This window comes from Moschus berezovskii, chromosome 10 (genome assembly GCF_049115385.1).
Source record: "Moschus berezovskii isolate FMDL1 chromosome 10, NW_MosBer_1.0, whole genome shotgun sequence".
In the NCBI taxonomy this organism is placed as follows: domain Eukaryota; kingdom Metazoa; phylum Chordata; class Mammalia; order Artiodactyla; family Moschidae; genus Moschus; species Moschus berezovskii.
In genome coordinates, this window is record NC_142469.1 from 82,890,950 (window position 1) to 82,909,714 (window position 18,765).

Consider the following 18,765-nt stretch of genomic DNA (forward strand, 5'->3'; position numbering starts at 1 on the left):
AGGCTTATCTGGAGAATCCCATGGACAGAGGACCCTAGCTGGCTACACTCCATGGGGTCACAAAGAGTTGGACACGACTGAGTGACTAACACAAGGCTTTTATAGCTCTCCGATTTCAATGCACTGCCCAGATTTCCACAAATTTTATATCTCCTTTCCCATAAGGAGTTTCTCCTTCTATACGCTCCCATCCTCTTCCACTCTTTGTTTCTGATTTACCAGGAAAATTCTGATTGGTCTTGCCATGTGTTAAGTACTAGAAAGGGAAAAATGCAGAGCCAGAGCTCTGATTCAGAAGGTGGGAAAAAAGTAAAAACTAGAGAAGGGCAGGGCTAAGAAAGCATCCTCACAGAGACCATCATTCCAGTGGTAGAATTATGGAAATGGGGGTAGAACTAAACTGACAGTTACAGACCACTCGGCCTCTGACTGCTATGACCTCATTACAAATCCTCTTCTTGGCAGACAAGATGGTACAGAAATGATCTCAGGACAATTGGAGGTGACAGATATAATCATGGTCTTTCAGGCTTGTTGCTCCTGCTATTGCATTCTTAGCTCATGAAACCAGAGAGAGGATGTAAGTCAGAAAAGGGATAATGGAAGCTACAGGGGACTTGAGGGGCCATAGCCAGGCAGCGATGCATAGGAGCTGGCAAATTCTGTTTTCAAAGGAGCACAAGGGGAGACTGGGATGAGGACTGGGGATTTTCTTTTACATCTTTTATCAGCTTTACTAGCTCAGAAAGTTTCCTGAGGATAAAACCAAGGCCTGTCTGGCTCCCAGGACCACATGCTGCCCCTGGCCAGGGTCCATGTTTTGCTAAGTGATTGCCATAGGCTTACGAGGCTGGGCCCCTACAAACAGGGGCCCTGAGATTTTAAATCTTATAGGCTCTCTTCTGAGAGTGATTATCAATAGTCAGGACCTAACCGTGTGGGTGTAAGTCAGGCCCAGGGCCAGTCATGGCTCTGTCACTGACTGATTGTGCAGACTTTGGGCAAATGGCATAAACTTCTTAAACTTCAATTTCTTCATCTGCAAAGTGGAATTGTGAGGTTTAAATGGCAGAATGCAAACAACCTACAACCTGGCACATAATAAGGACTTGATAAGTATCATCATCATTATTACTATATGCTTGACTATCTATTGTTTTGGTGTTACTTGAATTGAAAACATTTGTGAATGAGAGGAGGACAAATATCAGGTTAGGAGTTGGAAAAAAATTCCAGTCATTGGTTTCAAATGACCAGCACCAGCCTTGGAACCTTAGTCACTACTGACTCTCACTTCTAAAAGCCGCTGGAAAAGTACCATCCCCATGCAGACTCCATCTCATTCTCCGCAGGTTCTTACTTCTTACAAAAGGAGTATATTTTTCTAACTCGAAACCTGAGATATATGTCCTGACAAGTATACTTAAGTCTACAAGAGGACAATGGTACAGAATACTTCAGTCTGGTACTAGTTTAATCATGCTAGAAAATGAGCCCAGTCAAGGGGGACACCAAGGCAATAAAAGAACTTACTTAGTGGCTCTCCCTCCACAATTCCAAGATGGCTGACACCTATTTCCACAAGACACTCGCTGGGTGAAGACAATGCTCTTAGCATGCTACTTAATAGGAGAGCTCAGTGATAAAGAACTAGCCTGCCTTTGCAGGAGATATGGGTTCCATCCCTGGGTAGGAATATCCCCTGGAGAAGGAAATGGCAACCCACTCCAGTATTCTTGCCTGGGAAATCTCATGGACCAAGGAGCTTGCCCGGCTACACTCGATGGGGTCGCAAGAGTTGGACATGACTTAGGGATCAAAACACCACCAATCAAGAGTAAGAGTAGTAAGTATTATCAGCCATTGACATCTTGGGAAGAACTATTATCAAGAACCCCTAAAAGGACTCCGAATAACAGCTTAGGGGAATGTGGCAAGAACAGTAAGGCACAAGAAGTGATTTGTAAATTGGTATGATACCTGAATGTGATGCCACACGGACCCCTGATACGCAGAAATGGAGATGGGAAATCAATCAAGTGAGGGACGGAGTTGGAAGAGGTTTTGATTCCTAATTTTATCTAAGTCTGGTTTCGCCCCTGTGAATTTCAGGGCCGCGAGGGCTGACGTCACGTCCAGGTAGCCTCCCACCAGCCTGGGGTCCGGAGATGGCAGGAATGCAGCGGGTGAGGACCAAGAGCTGTGACTGCATCTTTTTCTCGAAATCTCCCCAGGGGCCCTGAGTTGGACGCTCCCCTACGGGCTCATCACGTGTGCAGCCCAAGCAGTGCAAACCCAGCAGAGGTCTGTGGTCCCCGGGCGCTAGGGTGGTTTTTAGGGTTTTCTTTCTTTATGATTTCCCTTCTTGTTCTCCACAGTTGATGATTTTCTGCAGAAAAACGGCTGAGAAAAAGAACCGATTTCATTTCCAGTTCCCATCACTGCGATTTCCACATGGATGTGACGTCCAGTCCAGCTTCCGAAATGCCCAGGTGACTCACGCGGGGACACCCCGGGGCGGGGCGCAGGAGTTTCTCGGGCGGCGCGGCGGGGCGGGGCGGCGGGGCGGGGTCGGGGCGGGGCGGAGTGCATCGGGCTTCCCGCTCCTGCTGCGCCTCCTGCGCCCCCTAGCGGCGAGGTCAGGGCTCCGGGAGGCCGGGGCTCGTGTCACGTGACTGGAAAGTCCCTGGGTGGAAATCCCCGCTGTCCGCGGGCGGTAAAACAGAAAGGGAAAAAAGAGAACTGGCAGTCTGCAGCCTTCGCGGCGGCCAAGTGCGACAAGCTAGGAGGCCGTGGGGGCGGAGCGGCGAGAGCAGCCGCCGGGAAGACTGCGGCGGCGGCAGCAAAGGAGATCCACACCCCCCGGCCGGCCCGCCGGAGAGCTAGACCGAACCAGGCGTCCATGGGGAGCCGCCTCCACCCGGCCCCGACCCGAATTGCGACCCCGGCCTGCGGCGCACGCCTGTCCTGACCTGGACTTGGGATTTCTGAAGAGGATCGCGCGGTCCGAAGAGGTAACCCCGCGTCCCTGTGCCGTCTGCCACGGGCTCTCCCGGACAAGGGCTGCGGGTGCGAATTTGGCAGCGATCCGCGGGCTGGCCCGGTCGACTTGGCCTTGGTTTTGCTGCTGTACCAGAGGGAAGTTTGTTGGCCATTTGTGACCCCTGTAGGTTCTGAGCTGCTGAGAGTGGAGGTGGCCGCCAGATGTTGGGGTGACAGCCTGTATTCTGGGATCCAGCCGACAGTTCCTTGCAGCTCATGCAGAGAACTTGAACGGCAGCTGCTTGGGGTAGAGTCGACCCCCGGAGCCGCTTGGTCCGGGTGGTCGTCGGTGCTTTGCTCTTCAGCTTGTCCCTTTTGGAGTCCAGCTCTGCATGCTTACGGCCACGTAGACCTTGCAGAACCGCCTGGCCTCTTTCCAGACTGTGCAGCACCGGTCCAGAGGGGTGGGTTGTCGCAGCGGCAGCAAAACCTAGGGGGCGGGGGACCTGGTCAGCTCTCCTTTCCGGGGAGGGCTTGCAGACACTCAGAACACAACAGTGTCAGAGAAGTATGCATGGAGCAGGAGGTCGTCCGCCTGCCTTGGGGGGTGACTCCAGTTTAGAGCGTCTGCAAGCCCCTACCCCCAAGTCAGACTGTCTTTGTCAGCCGGGGTCGTCCCACATCCTGCCACCTGGCCTTTCAGGAAAGCCGTGGTATTAAGTAAGGAAGGAGCTCAACTCTTGTTGAGACCGCTTTGATTTCAGTTCTCCCTGCCTCTGATCTTTACTCGGAAAGCCGCTCTGGTCAACTCTCAGGTCAACACTGGGAGAACCAGTGTTTGAGTCTTCTGGACCACAGCCCCAATGTCCCAGATTATTAAGCAGCCAGTTACTGCTGCATTCTTGTGTCCTAAGGTGCTTCTTTATTTTGTTTTCAATTCTTTGTACAATTTTTGAGTTTTTGAAGTAGTACTTTCTGAAAATTTAATATCTGTTGGTAAGCCAATGAGGTATCAGAAACATGAAAGAAATGTTATGGGTGATATTGTCTTTGCATATAAGGACATTACATTCATTGCTCAGAAATTCTTTATCGCAAGTCAGATTATTCTTTCATCTTAAGTGTGGAGAAGTCTAAGTCCTGGACACTTAGGCAGTGGGTCTTGATTTCTTTTAAGGAGGCAATATCTGCAGGCCATTCAAGGCTACACAAATGAATGAGGGACACTGGATTGTCGGATATTGACATTTGCATGTCTTGCCTGTGGTTCTAGCGCTCACTATTTGAAAGATCTTGGGTGCAGAAGAAAATAATAGAAGAGTCAGAAAAGTAAAAAGAGGCTACACCTAGTTTGTTTTGGATCTTCTTGCCTGTTTCCGTGTGAGAGTAGCAGGCAGTGCAGCCACAGGTGTGCTGTTGTGAGATTAACAAGGGGGTGGATTTGGAAGACAGGGCTTCTAGGCAAAGCCCTGCCCTTGGATGGTGTGGGACCTACCTGAGCAGGACCAGTACTGCAGGTGCTGTAGCTGGAGACTATGATAGTCATGTGACTTCATGCTGGGCAATAAGGTTATCTTTGATCTTTTGCCTCAGCATCAAGCTGATGGTCAGGCAGTAGAAGTATGTGGTCAGACCATGCTTGCCAAGTGATGGATGGACAAATGAATGACATCATGAAAGAGACTTTTGCCATGCCACCAAAGGGGAGCGTGTGTTATGTTTTTGTTCCTTAGTTGTGTCTGTGGCCTTGCCATGATTTTGCCCAATTCCACCTGCAAGGAATGCCTGACGTCAAAAAGGAGAGATTACCATTTGACCCAGAGAATGATTTCTTCCAGGCATCATCTAGCTATCAGATTAGGAATCCTGATCTAAATCTACCACCAGAAGACTCCTCAGAAGCAACCTTGGAGTCATCTAGTCCACCTGTCTCGCTGGAGTTGGCCATGAGGATTTAGACCATTTTATCAATGTCTTTAAGAAGGCTGAGACCTACACAGGACAGGCTTCCTTGTAACATAGGTTTATTCTCCCTCTTAACTTGGTTTAACTTCTTTCTTATCTAGAGTCTTGCCCTGGAAGATTAACAGTCACAGTGGAACTTCCTAGAGGCTCTGTTCATGCTCTGAAACTGTCTTTTTCCTCATCTTGGAAATTTGGATGGCTGGAAGGGCACTCTGCTCAGGGTCAGTGAATGTCAGCTGGCTCTCCACAAAAAGATGAGCTGTAAAGTCCCACGTTAAATCGATTCACATCTTCCCATGCTATTGTCATGGATTGGAGATGCTGGGGTTATCCCCCGCCTCTTTCATTTGTCCTAAGTAGCCCCCTCTGGCTGCAACTTCTTTCCTTGTCTGCTTCCAAACTTTTCTTTCTTTCCACTGGTTGATTGTGCTTGAAGATTTCAGGATGAAGACAGGGTGAGAAATCCATCTGAGTATTGGTAGCTGGAAGATGATGATAAAATTGTGTTGGCGGTTGAGTTTAAGTAGCACACTTAATTCCATCATTACATAGAATATAATTCTATGCTTTTACTATCTGCCCTTGGAAGTATAGGATTTATTATCCTAGTATTGTTATTATTCTAATTCTTCTTCTGATGTTGTAAAGTTCAGTGGAGAGGTTCTGAAAGACTGCTAACTGTTCGCTCTTAAAATTGGAAAGCATCTTGCTGGGAGTAGACTTTTTTGTTGGTTATAAAACATTCAATTTAACTCTCTATGTATGTATATAAATAGCATTTTATAAGTAAATGCTTTATAAATGTTCCTTTGGGGGACTATAGAGAAAACTCCAATCGACAGCCTACATAGCAGCATAAAATTGCAGGATTTTTCACAAAATGTTTGTTGTCTTTCCAGTATAGGGAGGGAGTGTTTGAAAGAAGTAAATCAAGACATGGACTAAAAAAAAGGGTTGCTTGGTGGTGCTCTTAGAAGAGGAGCTGACTTGTCAGGGCTACCTCTTGCCTGTAACCAGCATTCAGGGCACCTCAAATCTAGTGTTTGCCCCCAGAACAACATCAGGATGAGATGGGAGTTTCAATCAGTTAGAAGGCACCGTACCTGTTGCTGACAGACAAGCTTGGCTCCCTGACAAACGTTACTGAAAACAGGGGTTATTCCCCTCCTCCTCATTGCCCACTCCTTCTCTTGTTTAGACTAATCTTTAAAAATGATGTAACTTAAAACTGTCCAGTGTGAGTTCATCTTTGGGGCCAGCTAGTATCCTGGGAGTAGAGGTGACTAAGATCTTTTGCCTGCCACTCAGGGTAATGACAAGATCAGACGGTGGGGTTTCCTGCAGGCAGGTATATAGGAGTCATATCAAAGTCAGACTAACGGCGTGGGGTTTTCTTTCCCTCCTCTTCAGGTATTGGAGAGCACCATGGCTGAGCAACTCCTTCCTCTGGCTTTGTATTTGAGCAATATGAGGAAAGCTGTGAAGATACGAGAGAGAACGCCAGCAGATATTTTTAAACCTACCAATGGAATCATTCACCATTTTAAATCCATGCACCGATACACTCTGGAAATGTTCAGAACTTGCCAGTTTTGTCCACAGTTTCGGGAGATCATCCACAATGCTCTCATTGACAGAAGCATCCAGACTTCCCTGGAAAGCCAGAAGAAGCTCAACTGGTGTCGAGAAGTCAGGAGGCTTGTGGCACTAAAGACAAATGGTAAGACGTGCTTTTGTCTAGGGGTTGGGGTGGCTTCTGCAATGCTGGGTCCCTATTTATTAAAAGGAACCAGCCCCAAATCAAATCTCTTAAGGCTATAGGTACCTTAGTATAGAGACACTCCAAGAGGCATGTGACGAAAGCAAGCTTGCTTTGTGAGTATTTGAATTAAGGGTGATTTCTAGTGTATGTTAGAGAGCAGAACACACTGAACCTTGGAGAATGCGTTTCTGGACACCGTGTGTTAGGTGTATGTGTAGGGTATGTATGTATGACTTATGTATCTAATTCTTGTGACTGTTTAATCATCTGTGAAATACCCTTCCCTCATGAGTAATGGAAATATCAAAAGGTTTTAAAAAGTTCAGAAGAAAAGCATGGTGTGAAAATCAATAGTGTTTTCCACTGTCATTAGAAAATGCTCATGATGATGGCCTAACACTTCTTGAATTGATGGCATTTTATGGGTTAACCAATGGCTGTTGTCAGCTCCTCTCTTACCTAGGTTCTGTTGCCTGCAGTCCCAAGATACTAACTAGACAGATAAACCTGAGTTCTTAGCGCAGGTTTTAGTCCTCTATTTCATTCTTTTTAGGGATTCCTAGTACTGTACTGCATTTCTTGTTATCTGTGACTGTCTGCCCAATGGCTGTTTACGACTCATTGCTGTTTCCTGTTCTAAACTTCGCTTTTTTTTTTTTTTAATTATTTCCTTCGAGCAAGAGTATGCACATCACAGAAACATTCAAGCCTACTTCAAGAAGCAGTAGACTGCTTATTGTCTAGGTAAAAGCAGGAAACTCCTGTCCTTAGATCAGTGACAATCCTAAACCATCCCAATTATTTTGATTGATGTACATCTAAGGGCAAAATAATACATCTTCATTGACAGTGAGACCAGATGATAAGTATGTTAACTTAATTAAATGAATTGATACATTCACTTTGGCTGTTTTTGACTTGGGTAACTTGGCACGATTGAGGGACATGACTTTTTGCTTAAGTTTTTGGGGTTAAGTGCATCACCTTAACATCATGCTTTTATTTTTGAAGCATAGATTCTTAGAAACATAGAAAGAAAACTGAGGCTATCTAGTGTTTACACTGGTTTTGGCATTAAATCTAGAGATGCTTAGAAGTAGGTAATTAAGTTAAGTCATCATCAAGGGGTTTATATTCCTGACAGTTTGTGGTTTTAACTCTCCCATTTTGTTACAAAAAGAGGTGGAGTCAACTTTGGGAGAGTTGAAAAGATGAGATTCTACCAAATTAGAAATGTGGTAGTAAGAAAAAAACTATTTTATCATGAACTGAACTGAGATTTTAGGTTCAACTTGCTCTAATTTCTTAAGGAAAAAAATGGAATGTAAAAAGTAAATACTTGTCTTGCAAAGATACACATTTAAGTCAATGATTCACGCTACAAATAAAACTAGAAAGCAAGTGCATTTTGATATCATTTTCTGAGAGATGGGGGTTTTTAGGCTCAGAGTCCTTTTATTTCTCCACTTATAAGAAAATTCCTTAAAATTCTGGAAAAGGAAGAAAAGATATTTAGGGGAAGAGGAAAACAAACAACTTTTCCTTTCTGATTTTTATTAGCACCATTTTTTTTTTTAAGTCTTCCCCCTATAGGAAGGCTCTTCAGAGTCAATGGTCTATTTGGGGAGGGGGTGATTCACAAGTTTGCATTTGAGGATATGAGACTGCGGTGAATGAGGAAGGGAGTAGGTGGCATAAAATTGAAACTTCATTTGAAAAATTCCAGCGTCTATTGGCTGCAGCGATTTCACTTGTATAATGAGTAGCCCTATTCCAGCTCACCCTGACCACACCCACTTGGAAAGTCCAGGGTGCACTTCGCAGTTTAAATGTCTACACACCAGAACAAAAAGTACAATAGCTGTTGCTCAATTGCTAGTCAAATAACTTAGCACTGGGGAATTCCAGATGTTACTTAGGGAATTTTATGCTGGTGCATCTCAATAAAGAACTGAAAGTAAGCACAACAAGAAGAAAAAAAGCCTTATCTTTGCTCTAGATTTTGCAAAGGGGAAATTTCAACAGCTTGCAATTGTTGCCACACTTCTGCCAAGACACAAGGCTTGAGCGATCTTTTTGGTTCATTTGTTCGAATGTTTATTTAGCTAGTTTTTCTGACTGTGTAAACTGAAAGGATATTGGCTGTGGATATGTTTGAGAGTGGTGGTGTTGTTGTTTACAGTTGACTATAATTAGGATACGATAAAATTTCAAATAGCTTCATTGCCCCATGCAGCAATGTAAGGAAATAACTGAACTTTTCTTTATAAAAACAATTATGCACTTCCCAGAAGAGCCTAAGGAGTTAACTTTTTTAATATTAAACATTTCTCCAAAACGTTTATTCTTTGGAGGCCAAAAAAAAATGCCATTTCATGAGTTGTGGATTTTTAACCTATAAAAGTAACAAAGTGACAGACTAAAATTAGACCTATCTTTTTCTCAAAAGGCTCAGAGTTCTTAAAGTGCCAGCCGTAAACACTGAATTATTTTCAAATGTAGACATCTAGACACTCTTTAACTCTGAAAAGGGACTCTAATTGCTAACAAACGGGTTCACACAAGGCATTTATGGGAGGTGGGGGTGAGCAGGCTAGTAGGTAATTCTGTCTCAATCCTATTTTATAAATCGGGAGAGGAAACTCCCAGGCCCCGCATGCTGTGGTGGGGTGGTCAGGTCATTTACCCTTGAGTCATGGCCAGATGGTCCCTGTCTAGTAAGCGGAGCCAGACCAGCTTCCTGGTTTGAGCATGTTGCTCTGGGTGTTCTCTCTCAGGGTCAGAGAGCAATAGGACCAGCATCTGAGCCAGAAAATCAAGGCTTGTTAAAAAGGAAGGGACTTCAGAGATCATAACCCAATGCCATCGTCTCACAAAGAGGAAAAATACTCAGAGGTTAAAAAATTCCCCACCGAGGGCAGAGCCAGACTGGAGTCAAGGTCTCCAGATTCTCAGTCCTTGGTTCCTTGGGCTTTGTTAGTAACATTCATTAAACAGAAGAGTTACAAGAATGATTTTTTATTTTTGCCTTAAAGCTGTCATCACCTAGTGAAATGTTACCAGCTGGTCCTTTAACTAAGAAACTAAACCATTGGCATTTCTCACAAGCACTACTGGGTCCCACCAATGGTAGCAGAGAGGCTGGTTTATTCTGGAAACCTCTGCTAGGCCTCAGATGCGGATCACTAGAATTTGCTTCCCTTCTGTCCTCAGGTGACGGAAACTGCCTCATGCACGCGGCTTCCCAGTACATGTGGGGTGTTCAGGACACAGACTTGGTCCTGAGGAAGGCGCTCTTCAGCACCCTCAAGGAGACGGACACACGCAACTTTAAATTCCGCTGGCAGCTGGAGTCGCTTAAGTCTCAGGAATTCGTGGAAACCGGGCTTTGCTACGACACCCGGGTATGTTGGGGTTTCTCCTCAATCATCTATTGACAGAGCTCCATGGTGGGAAAACTGTACCTCCAACCAGTCCCTGCTGTCAGGAAGCATATGGTTTGCTGGGTCACGTGAACTTGGCTAAGCAGGGTCAATGGAAAACACCAGAAACCTCCCATGGGATGAACCCAAGGCCCTTGTCACTGCTGGTAGGCTCCCAGGCTGCATCTTCCCAGCTGGAGAGTCATTTTAGAATGGTCTTCCTGATCACAGGTTTCCCTGTGGCATTTTGGCTGTTTGGGGGGTTTGATGACCCTTCACTTGCTTTACTGAGCCCGCCAGTCAGATTCAGGGGGCGTCTCCTCATCTTCGGTCACAAGGCTGGGACTTTGTGCACAAGGAGCTTGGTGTGGTGCTTCAGCAGGGATTTTTCTGAAAGCAGGTGCTGTCCCCCTGCTCCTCTGCTTCTGAGTTTGCCTTGTAGTGGGAAAAAGAAAACCAGAATGGGGGGGGAAATGGGTGATCATTTGAGTGATGATCTCAAGAAAGGGTAAAAGTAAGCTCAGTGATACCAGTGAATAATTATAGAGTGGAGCCAAAGTTGTTTTTTAATGCAGAGTACATTCAATAGTTTCTTTCCTCTCCCCTTAGAATTGGACCGATGAATGGGACAGCCTCGTCAAGATGGCATGCGCGGACACACCTGCAGCCCGAGGTGGACTGCAGTATCATTCACTGGAAGAAATACACATATTTGTCCTTTGCAACATCCTCAGAAGGCCAATCATTGTTATTTCAGGTGAGATGCCCGCTGATGGCTTAGCTGTATTTAGGTGCCTTTCAGCTTTAATCCCTTACCTCTTAGTGCGACCCAAGTTCCAGGCGACCTTAGCTAAATGGATTTCCATGAAAGTCTCAGAGGGCCTTATCTTTTCTTTCTCTTTCTTTAAACAGACAAAATGCTAAGAAGTTTGGAATCAGGTTCCAATTTTGCTCCTCTGAAGGTGGGTGGGATTTACCTGCCTCTGCACTGGCCTGCCCAGGAATGCTACAGATACCCCATTGTGCTCGGCTATGACAGCCAACACTTTGTACCCCTGGTGACCATGAAGGACAGTGGACCTGGTGAGAAAACCAAGCATCTATTCACATTTGTAACTGCTGGTGAATCCTGGTACAACCTGTTCTTACTGAACGTCAGGGTTTGCTCTTTGGTTCCTTTTTGAAGGCCTCATTTAAGTATATTAGTTTTATTTAAACGTAGTATTCTGTCATTTGTTTGATTAGCAACAATAATGCACTAGCACTAATCATAATGCTCCTCCACCACCGCTTGTTTTGTATGTCGTTTGGGACCTACTCTGAGCATGTTAGTGGCAAATAGGAGATAATGTCTATTACTGCCACCATTTCTTAATTAGCCTGCAATACAGTGCCTGGCCTGGAGCAGGTAAATGTCTGGCAGGCTAGCTATTACTGTACTAGCTTAATGTGGAATTAATAGGGTACTTTATAAATGCTTTAGGTACAATATTTTATTTCATTTCATCTTCACAGCATCCATGTGGATGCTATAAACACTGATAGCCTTGCTGTACAGATGAGGCACCTAAAGCTCAGAGAAGTTAAGTAACTTCCCTAATGTCACAGAGCTGGATAGTGGCAGGGTCAGAATCTGAACTCTGGTCAGTCTGAATCTGAAGTGCAGTAATTTAACTAATAAGACCCATTGCTTGGAGGCTGCTTTATATTCTGTGAACTTCCTGGAAACAGTGTATTTTATATTAGAGTTTAGCACACTTTGTTTCCCCATCTGATTTTGTGGCTAGATAATTCTTTTCCACTCTGTAATTGTATCCTTTATGCATTTTCAAAATGCAGTCGTTATATATATATGACCTCACACAAAATCTTGTTTAGTAGAATCATTTTGCTTACGAGTTATTTCTTTTTCCCTCAGAAATCCGAGCTGTTCCACTTGTTAACAGAGAGCGAGGACGATTTGAAGACTTAAAAGTCCACTTTTTGACAGATCCTGAAAATGAGATGAAGGAAAAGCTTCTGAAAGAGTACTTGATGGTGGTAGAAATCCCCGTTCAAGGCTGGGACCATGGCACCACCCATTTAATTAATGCTGCAAAGTAAGCAGTTTGTTTTTAGCTCTATCCTGTGTCATCTTTAGGCTGCTTCTGCCTCAGGGACCAATAGTAAAGTTATTTGAGGCCAGTTTCCTCCAATGTGAAACAAATTTAGGGGCTTGTGTGTGTCAGAGACAATCCGCTCAAGCTGCACTGACTTTGGTTTTCAAATGAGAACAAGGAATTTTTCCAGAGGATTGTCCTGTGTATTTGGATGCTTGGAAGCCAGCATTGTGGCTTCAAAAAGTGCGTTCACATCGATACTTTTTTTTCTTTTAATTGCCCTAGTGCTAGACGAACAAGTGAAAATTCTTAGAAGCAAAAGCCTCATTCTCCTGGCTTCTGGGTAAGGCAGACACATCACATACAGGCTGGGCCGTAGAATGTGTTTCTGTAGCAGCCACATGAGTTGGCCACGTGGATCAGGGAGGAAAGACCCAGAGTGCGGGTTTATAGGTATCGAGATTTAAACACTGGCATGATGATAAAGAGATGCCTGTTTCCTCGAACTTGAAGTGCACAAGACCGAGAAGGCCTAAGCTAAACAACTTCTCAGCGTGGAGATGAACAAATTTCAGTGAGTCAGAAGTCAGTACGGAGTGCCTGTGGGTGCATCCGCCTCTTAGTTATTGCTCATGGCAATTAACACTGATAGGCACCAGATGCACATTTAAAATTAATAACAGCAAAATCAAGAATGCAACATTCCAGTATAGTTTGTGCTAGAAAGTAGACTTGTCCCAAATGAATACCCTGAATAGTGTTTTACTAGAAATTTGATCTCTGAGAACTTAGATAGTAAAAGTTAACTATTCCAAAGAGGAACAGAGTAAGTATAGAAGCAGTCCCCAAGTAACCCTTTCTTTAGCATTATCTGTAATGTGGGCTGGACCAAAATTAATTAAATGAGACTGACTCTCAGAATAGTGATGTCTTCTCAGCATTACTGGACTGTGTTATGTTAGAGGTGCAAATTATCACAGACTGCTTTTCAGTGGGTGGGTAGAAAGTTATTGCCACAATCCATATTTTCAGTTTGCTCGATGAGCCGATGATGTAAAATTGTGTGTGGGTCTGTGTCTGTGTGTGTGTGTTTGTGGAGTCTCATATTTTTCCTTCTGTTCTTTAGGTTGGATGAAGCTAACTTACCCAAAGAAATAAACCTGGTAGATGATTACTTTGAACTTGTTCAGCACGAGTACAAAAAGTGGCAGGAAAACAATGAGCAGGAACGTAGAGACACACACCCCCAAAATGCTCTGGACCCTTCCATCCCCCAGCTTTCTCTCATGGACATCAAATGTGAGACACCCAACTGCCCATTCTTCATGTCTGTGAACACCCAGCCTTTGTGCCACGAGTGCTCAGAAAGGCGGCAGAAGAACCAAACGAAGGTCCCAAAACCCACCTCCAAGCCGGGCCCCGAGCTGCTCCCCGGCCTGGTGCTTGGGACCTCCCGGGGAGAGGTCTGGAGTCCTGTGGAGCCCACCGGAGGCCCCCACTCAGCCCCTCCAACGGCACCCAGCCTCTTCCTGTTCAGCGAGACTACGGCCATGAAGTGCAGGAGCCCCGGCTGCCCCTTTACCCTCAACGCGCAGCACAACGGCTTCTGCGAGCGATGCCACAATGCCCGGCAGCTGCCAGCAGGCCACCCTATAGACCCCATGCGACTTCCCGACCCGGGCAAGTGCCAAGCCTGCCTCCAGGATGTCACCAGGACGTTTAATGGCATCTGCAGTACTTGCTTTAAGAGGACTACAGCCGAGGCTGCCCCGAACCTCAGCTCCAGTGGCTCCCTGTCCTGCCACCAGCGCTCCAAGTCCGACCCCTCGCAGCTGGCCCAGAGCCTGTCCCCACACGCCTGCCGCAGAGCCGGGCCCGAGACGCCCTCCGGTCACCACTCCCCAGCCACACGGACTCCAGGGGACAGGATGGGAACCAGCAAGTGCAGGAAAGCGGGCTGCATGTACTTTGGGACCCCAGAGAACAAAGGCTTTTGCACACTGTGTTTCATCGAGTACAGAGAAAATAAACGTGAGTGTGATGATGGGTTTCCTCTCCTCTGTTTAAAAACGCCTGAGTAGAAAGCTATGCCCCTTAACTTCAAGAAGGGAGCCCCTCTGGGCCATGGGGGAGAGTGTGGCTTGCCTGGGGGCAGAATCCTAGTAGTTCTTCTAGCACGCTTGGAAGTAAAAGTGCAGAATAACATGTTCCAGGACCCACAGAGCTCTGTGCAGAGTTCAAAGAATTTGTTTTATAAGGTCATGCAATGCAGTGTTTGTAAGGTAGAGTTCACACAAGACTTCTTTGAAACTCAAGCGAACTAGAGAAAAGTCGAAATCTGAAGAGCAGTAACTGAAACGAGGGCTTCTCTGGTTTCTCCAATGGTAACGAATCCGCCTTCAATGCGGAAAACCTGGGATTGATCCCTGGGTCGGGACGATCCCCTGGAGAAGGGAATGGCTACCCACTCCAGTATTTTTGCCTGGAGAATTCCATGGACAGAGGAGCCTGGTGGGCTACAGTCCATGGGGTCAAAAAGAGCCTGACATGACTGAGCGACTAACACTTGAGGGCTTCCCTGGTCACTCAGAGAGTAAAGAGTCTGCCTGCAATGCAGGAGACCCAGGTTCAATCCCTGGGTCAGAAAGATACCCTGAAGAAGGAAATGGCAACCCACTACTCAGTATTCTGGCCTAGAGAATCCCATGGACAGACGAGCCTGGTGGGCTACAGCCCATGAGGTCACAAAGCGTCAGACATGACTGAGTGACTAACACACACAGACAGCTAGAAAGAGGGCGGTCTCCACTGACTACATAAGAATGCCTTTGTGGTTTTAGAAATATCAAATCTGAAAGAGGGATGGGCAGGTAACGGCTCTGCTTGTTCTGTGGCTGACCTACCCGTACAGCATGTTCCAAAGGGAGAGACTTGTAGAGTCAAAGATGTTTTAATTACAGTATTATTTCTGTTGTTTGTGTTGCTGAGTGTCTGAAAGGTTGCTCTCCTAGAGTGCAGCCGGCCTAATCTGTGTCAGAAAGCTGTCCTTCTGCTGGGTACGTGTTCCTGATGAGCCTCCATGCTCTTGCAGATTTAGTCGCTGCCTCCGGGAAAGCCAGTCCCACAGCCTCCAGGTTCCAGAACGCAGTCCCCTGCCTGGGCAGGGAATGTGGCGCCCTTGGTAGCACCGTGTTTGAAGGATACTGTCAGAAGTGTTTCATTGAAGCTCAGAATCAGAGATTTCATGAAGCAAAAAGGACTGAAGAGCAACTGGTGAGACCTCTCGAGGGACTTCCCCCTCTCCTGCAGGCCCGGCCTCCTTCCCAGGGCGATAAGCGGGCTTTTCTCCCTGCCGAGTTCCAGGGAAAAACCAGGGGAAAAGTCAGCCTGGCCCCCAGGCTTGGACGTGCAGCAGTTCCTATTGATTTTCATGGCCTAAGTTTACTTTTGAATTCATTTGAAGAAGCAAATGAAACTAGCCATGGAATAAAACCCATGAAAGCCTCTGAGAAGCCAGATGGTGATCAGAGAGAAGTACAGACCTGTTAGTGGCCAGCAGGCTTCCTTAACTAATAACTAATCCTCTGTCATGAGACCCAAGGAAGAAGCAGATCAATCCCTGGGTGCCTCCACTTACTGGCCAAAAGAAAGCAAGCATTTATTGATAGATGCCTTACCTATTGGTTGTTGGATGGTAGGAAATCTGAGTAAGGATAGCTTAGTATTCACACAATTACTATTCATGCAATTACTATTCACGCAAACAGAAGATGGCCTCTGTGTTAGGTTTGATGGTTCCCCTGGGCCTCCCTGGGGCCAACGTCTGATTTCATGGGATGGGGAAAAGCAGTCCTTAGGAGACTCCAGTCCACAGGCTGCCTGCCGCCTGTCCCCTTGGGCAGGCGGATGCCCCTCACCTACCAGGCCCTTTGTAGGACCCACACTGTCAGTTGAATAGGGCACCGTGTTCTCCCTGCAACACTTGATGACAGTTCTCTCTGCTCTCTCCACCCAGAGGTCGAGCCAGCGCAGAGACTTGCCCCGAGCCTCACAGAGCACCTCCAGGTCCAAGTGTGCACGGGCCACCTGCCGGAATGTGCTGGCCTGCTGCAGCCAGGAGCTGTGCATGGAGTGCCAGCACCTTGGCCAGCGAGCGGGCACCAGCGCCCGTCGGCCAGAGCACACCCCCGAGGAGCCCCCAACGCAGCGCTGCCGGGCCCCCGCCTGCGACCACTTCGGCAACGCTAAGTGCAACGGCTACTGCAACGAGTGCTTTCAGTTCAAGCAGATGTACGGCTAACCCGACCCAGGGGCCAGCCCCAGGCCTGGAAGTGCCTAGAGCCTTAGCCCACGGGGTGCCGTTCTCTCTCGGTGCCCAAGTGCCGCTCCCGAGGGCCCTACCCTGCAGGGTGGGCCTGGGCTGTCTGTGAGCGGGGGACGAAAGAAGCGCTCGGTCACCGGCCAGGAATCTGATCAAAGTGTTTGATGGGCCGCGGGTTGCTCGGGGTCAGCCTGGAGCTGCTGCTCCTCCTCCACTTCCGAGCAGAAGGCTGGGGACCTCTGAGCCAGGACTGCCCCACCATCTTTAGAGAAAAGGGAAAAGATGCAGGGTCCAGCTGGACTGGGAAACCTAAAGCCAGTCCCCTGCCCTCCCTCAGCATCTCTCAGAGACCGGGAGCTGAGGCCTCAGGGCCCGCAGGCTCTGCTGGAAACTCAGGAAGCTCAGGGAGTACAGACGGACTCAGAGTATGAGTTGAGGTTTCTCCCTACCGGCCTCACTCCTCTCCCACGGACATGGCAGAAGCAGAACCATCCGTAGACTGTGATGCTGAGGCTGAACACGTTCATAAAGAAAAGCAAACCAGCTGCTCTTTACAATACGCACCTTTCAAAACTCAGAACATCTTAGCAGGCAGATGTGTAACTTGGTTACGGCTGTCTTTACTTCTAAACTTAACTCGAACTGAGGTGTGCATACAGTTGTGTACATATATCATGGCCCCTTATATTCTGTATGAGGGAATTTTTTTTTTTTTTGGTCATGTTGAGATGCTGCCCTAGAGATTTTAAGTAAGAGGACTGACTAATAATAATAACCTATTTTCTGGTTGTTGTTGGGGCAGGCACCTCTCATAGACACAGCTTGCATGAACTCCACCAGCTGCTCTGTGAAATGGAAATTCCTGTGTAAATCACTTTATTTATTTTATTACAAACTTTAAGGTTATTTAAGTGAAGATGTTTCTTCTGGTCTTCAGAAAATGCTGTAGTGTCCTTTTGAGATAACCTAAGACTGACTATCAGAAGCAGGCAAGTTCCTGATCACGGTGGGGGAGTCTGCCTTCTCCGTGCACTTTGCTTGCCTTCCCTAGGAAAGAAACAGTCTCTTCCACAGTAAATCCATTAAAATCTCACACTTTCTCGTGTGACTTTTGGCCAGAGCCACTTCCCAGCCCTTCAGTGAGAAACCATCCTCCACAGTGTATAAATGGTTCTGTGTATCCTACCTCCTCAGAGAGATGATTGGGAAGGAGCAGAGATGAGATCAGGGAAGGTTGCGGGGAAAGATGTTGCCTTTGATGAAGGGTTTGTTTGCTGTGTTAATGCTGCATCCTGGGATGCAAGGCGGTGACCTGGCAGCCAGCTTAGCATTGGAACAGCACAACCTTGTAACCATTAATATGAGGAGACCTCTCTCTGTCCTCGGCCTGCAGCTTCTCTGTGTGTTTTGTGTTACTGTCATACTTGTGCTAGGAAAAAAAAAGGGAAGCACATTGTCCCCAGAGGTAAAGGCTGCTATATTTTTGTTGTTGGCCTGGACTTATGACCTGAAAATCATGGCAGTCTGTACCTAATGCTCCATAGCCTTTACTGATCTGACATGATGTGTTTTTCTCTTGAGAATCCATACACCTTTTCCCTCGGCATATCCCTTTATGTCTTTCTAAAGGTTTTGAATAAACGTCAGTGTTTTCATTTAGTTCTTTTAAAGTTTCTATTTTAATATTTTATGTGTATCGATATTTTCATTCTTAATGTGAATAAATGGAATTATTTATGCTTATTATACAAAACATTTGAAATTTGCACATTTAATTGTCTCTAATAGAAAACCGTTGACACTCCTCTATTGGCTTTCTTCAAGTTGTCCTAAATTTAAATGTAACTTTTCACAAAAGTCAAAATTAAAAAGTAAATTATTTAAGAGCAAATTTGGATGTTTTCTATTTACGAATGATGAAAGAAAAGGGGCCATGCTTCCCAAACAGTTGTTTCAATGTGCACCTGTTCAGGGGGTACATCTCTCACCCATAGGTAGCAAGAGAACCTGCTCTTAAGGGTAAGGCCTCTGGTTTAACAGGGAAGACACTGAGGCCCAGAGGGGAAGTGGGCAGGACCTGCCAGTGTCTGTTCCTATGAGATGTTAGGTCCCTGTGCTCCTATGACGGTTCCTGCCCTCAGCCTTACTGAAATGCAGAGAGCGAAGACAAGAGGAAGGAGCAGAGAGAGACAGAAAAGGAAAGAAATCAGAGGG

General features: G+C 46.4%; 1 protein-coding gene across 1 annotated transcript; it reads left to right on the top strand.

Annotated features, from left to right (window-relative positions):
* The first annotated feature begins 2,584 nt into the window (after window positions 1-2,584).
* Window positions 2,585-18,454, top strand: TNFAIP3 (TNF alpha induced protein 3). Its single transcript, XM_055433294.2, has 9 exons — window positions 2,585-3,014; window positions 6,358-6,667; window positions 9,923-10,113; window positions 10,741-10,888; window positions 11,044-11,214; window positions 12,050-12,230; window positions 13,357-14,261; window positions 15,322-15,503; window positions 16,246-18,454. Exons 2-9 carry the CDS (start codon window positions 6,373-6,375, stop codon window positions 16,528-16,530), a joined length of 2,358 nt encoding a protein of 785 aa, XP_055289269.2. The 5' UTR covers window positions 2,585-3,014; window positions 6,358-6,372; the 3' UTR covers window positions 16,531-18,454.
* Window positions 18,455-18,765: the final 311 nt, after the last annotated feature.

Excerpts from the sequence above, each read along its gene's own strand:
- TNFAIP3 (XM_055433294.2), top strand. The coding sequence starts at position 6,373 with ATGGCTGAGCAACTCCTTCCTCTGGCTTTGTATTTGAGCAATATGAGG. Across the intron at positions 6,668-9,922 it reads TGTGGCACTAAAGACAAATG|GTGACGGAAACTGCCTCATG; the intron begins GTAAGACGTGCT and ends TTCTGTCCTCAG. Across the intron at positions 12,231-13,356 it reads CATTTAATTAATGCTGCAAA|GTTGGATGAAGCTAACTTAC; the intron begins GTAAGCAGTTTG and ends TCTGTTCTTTAG.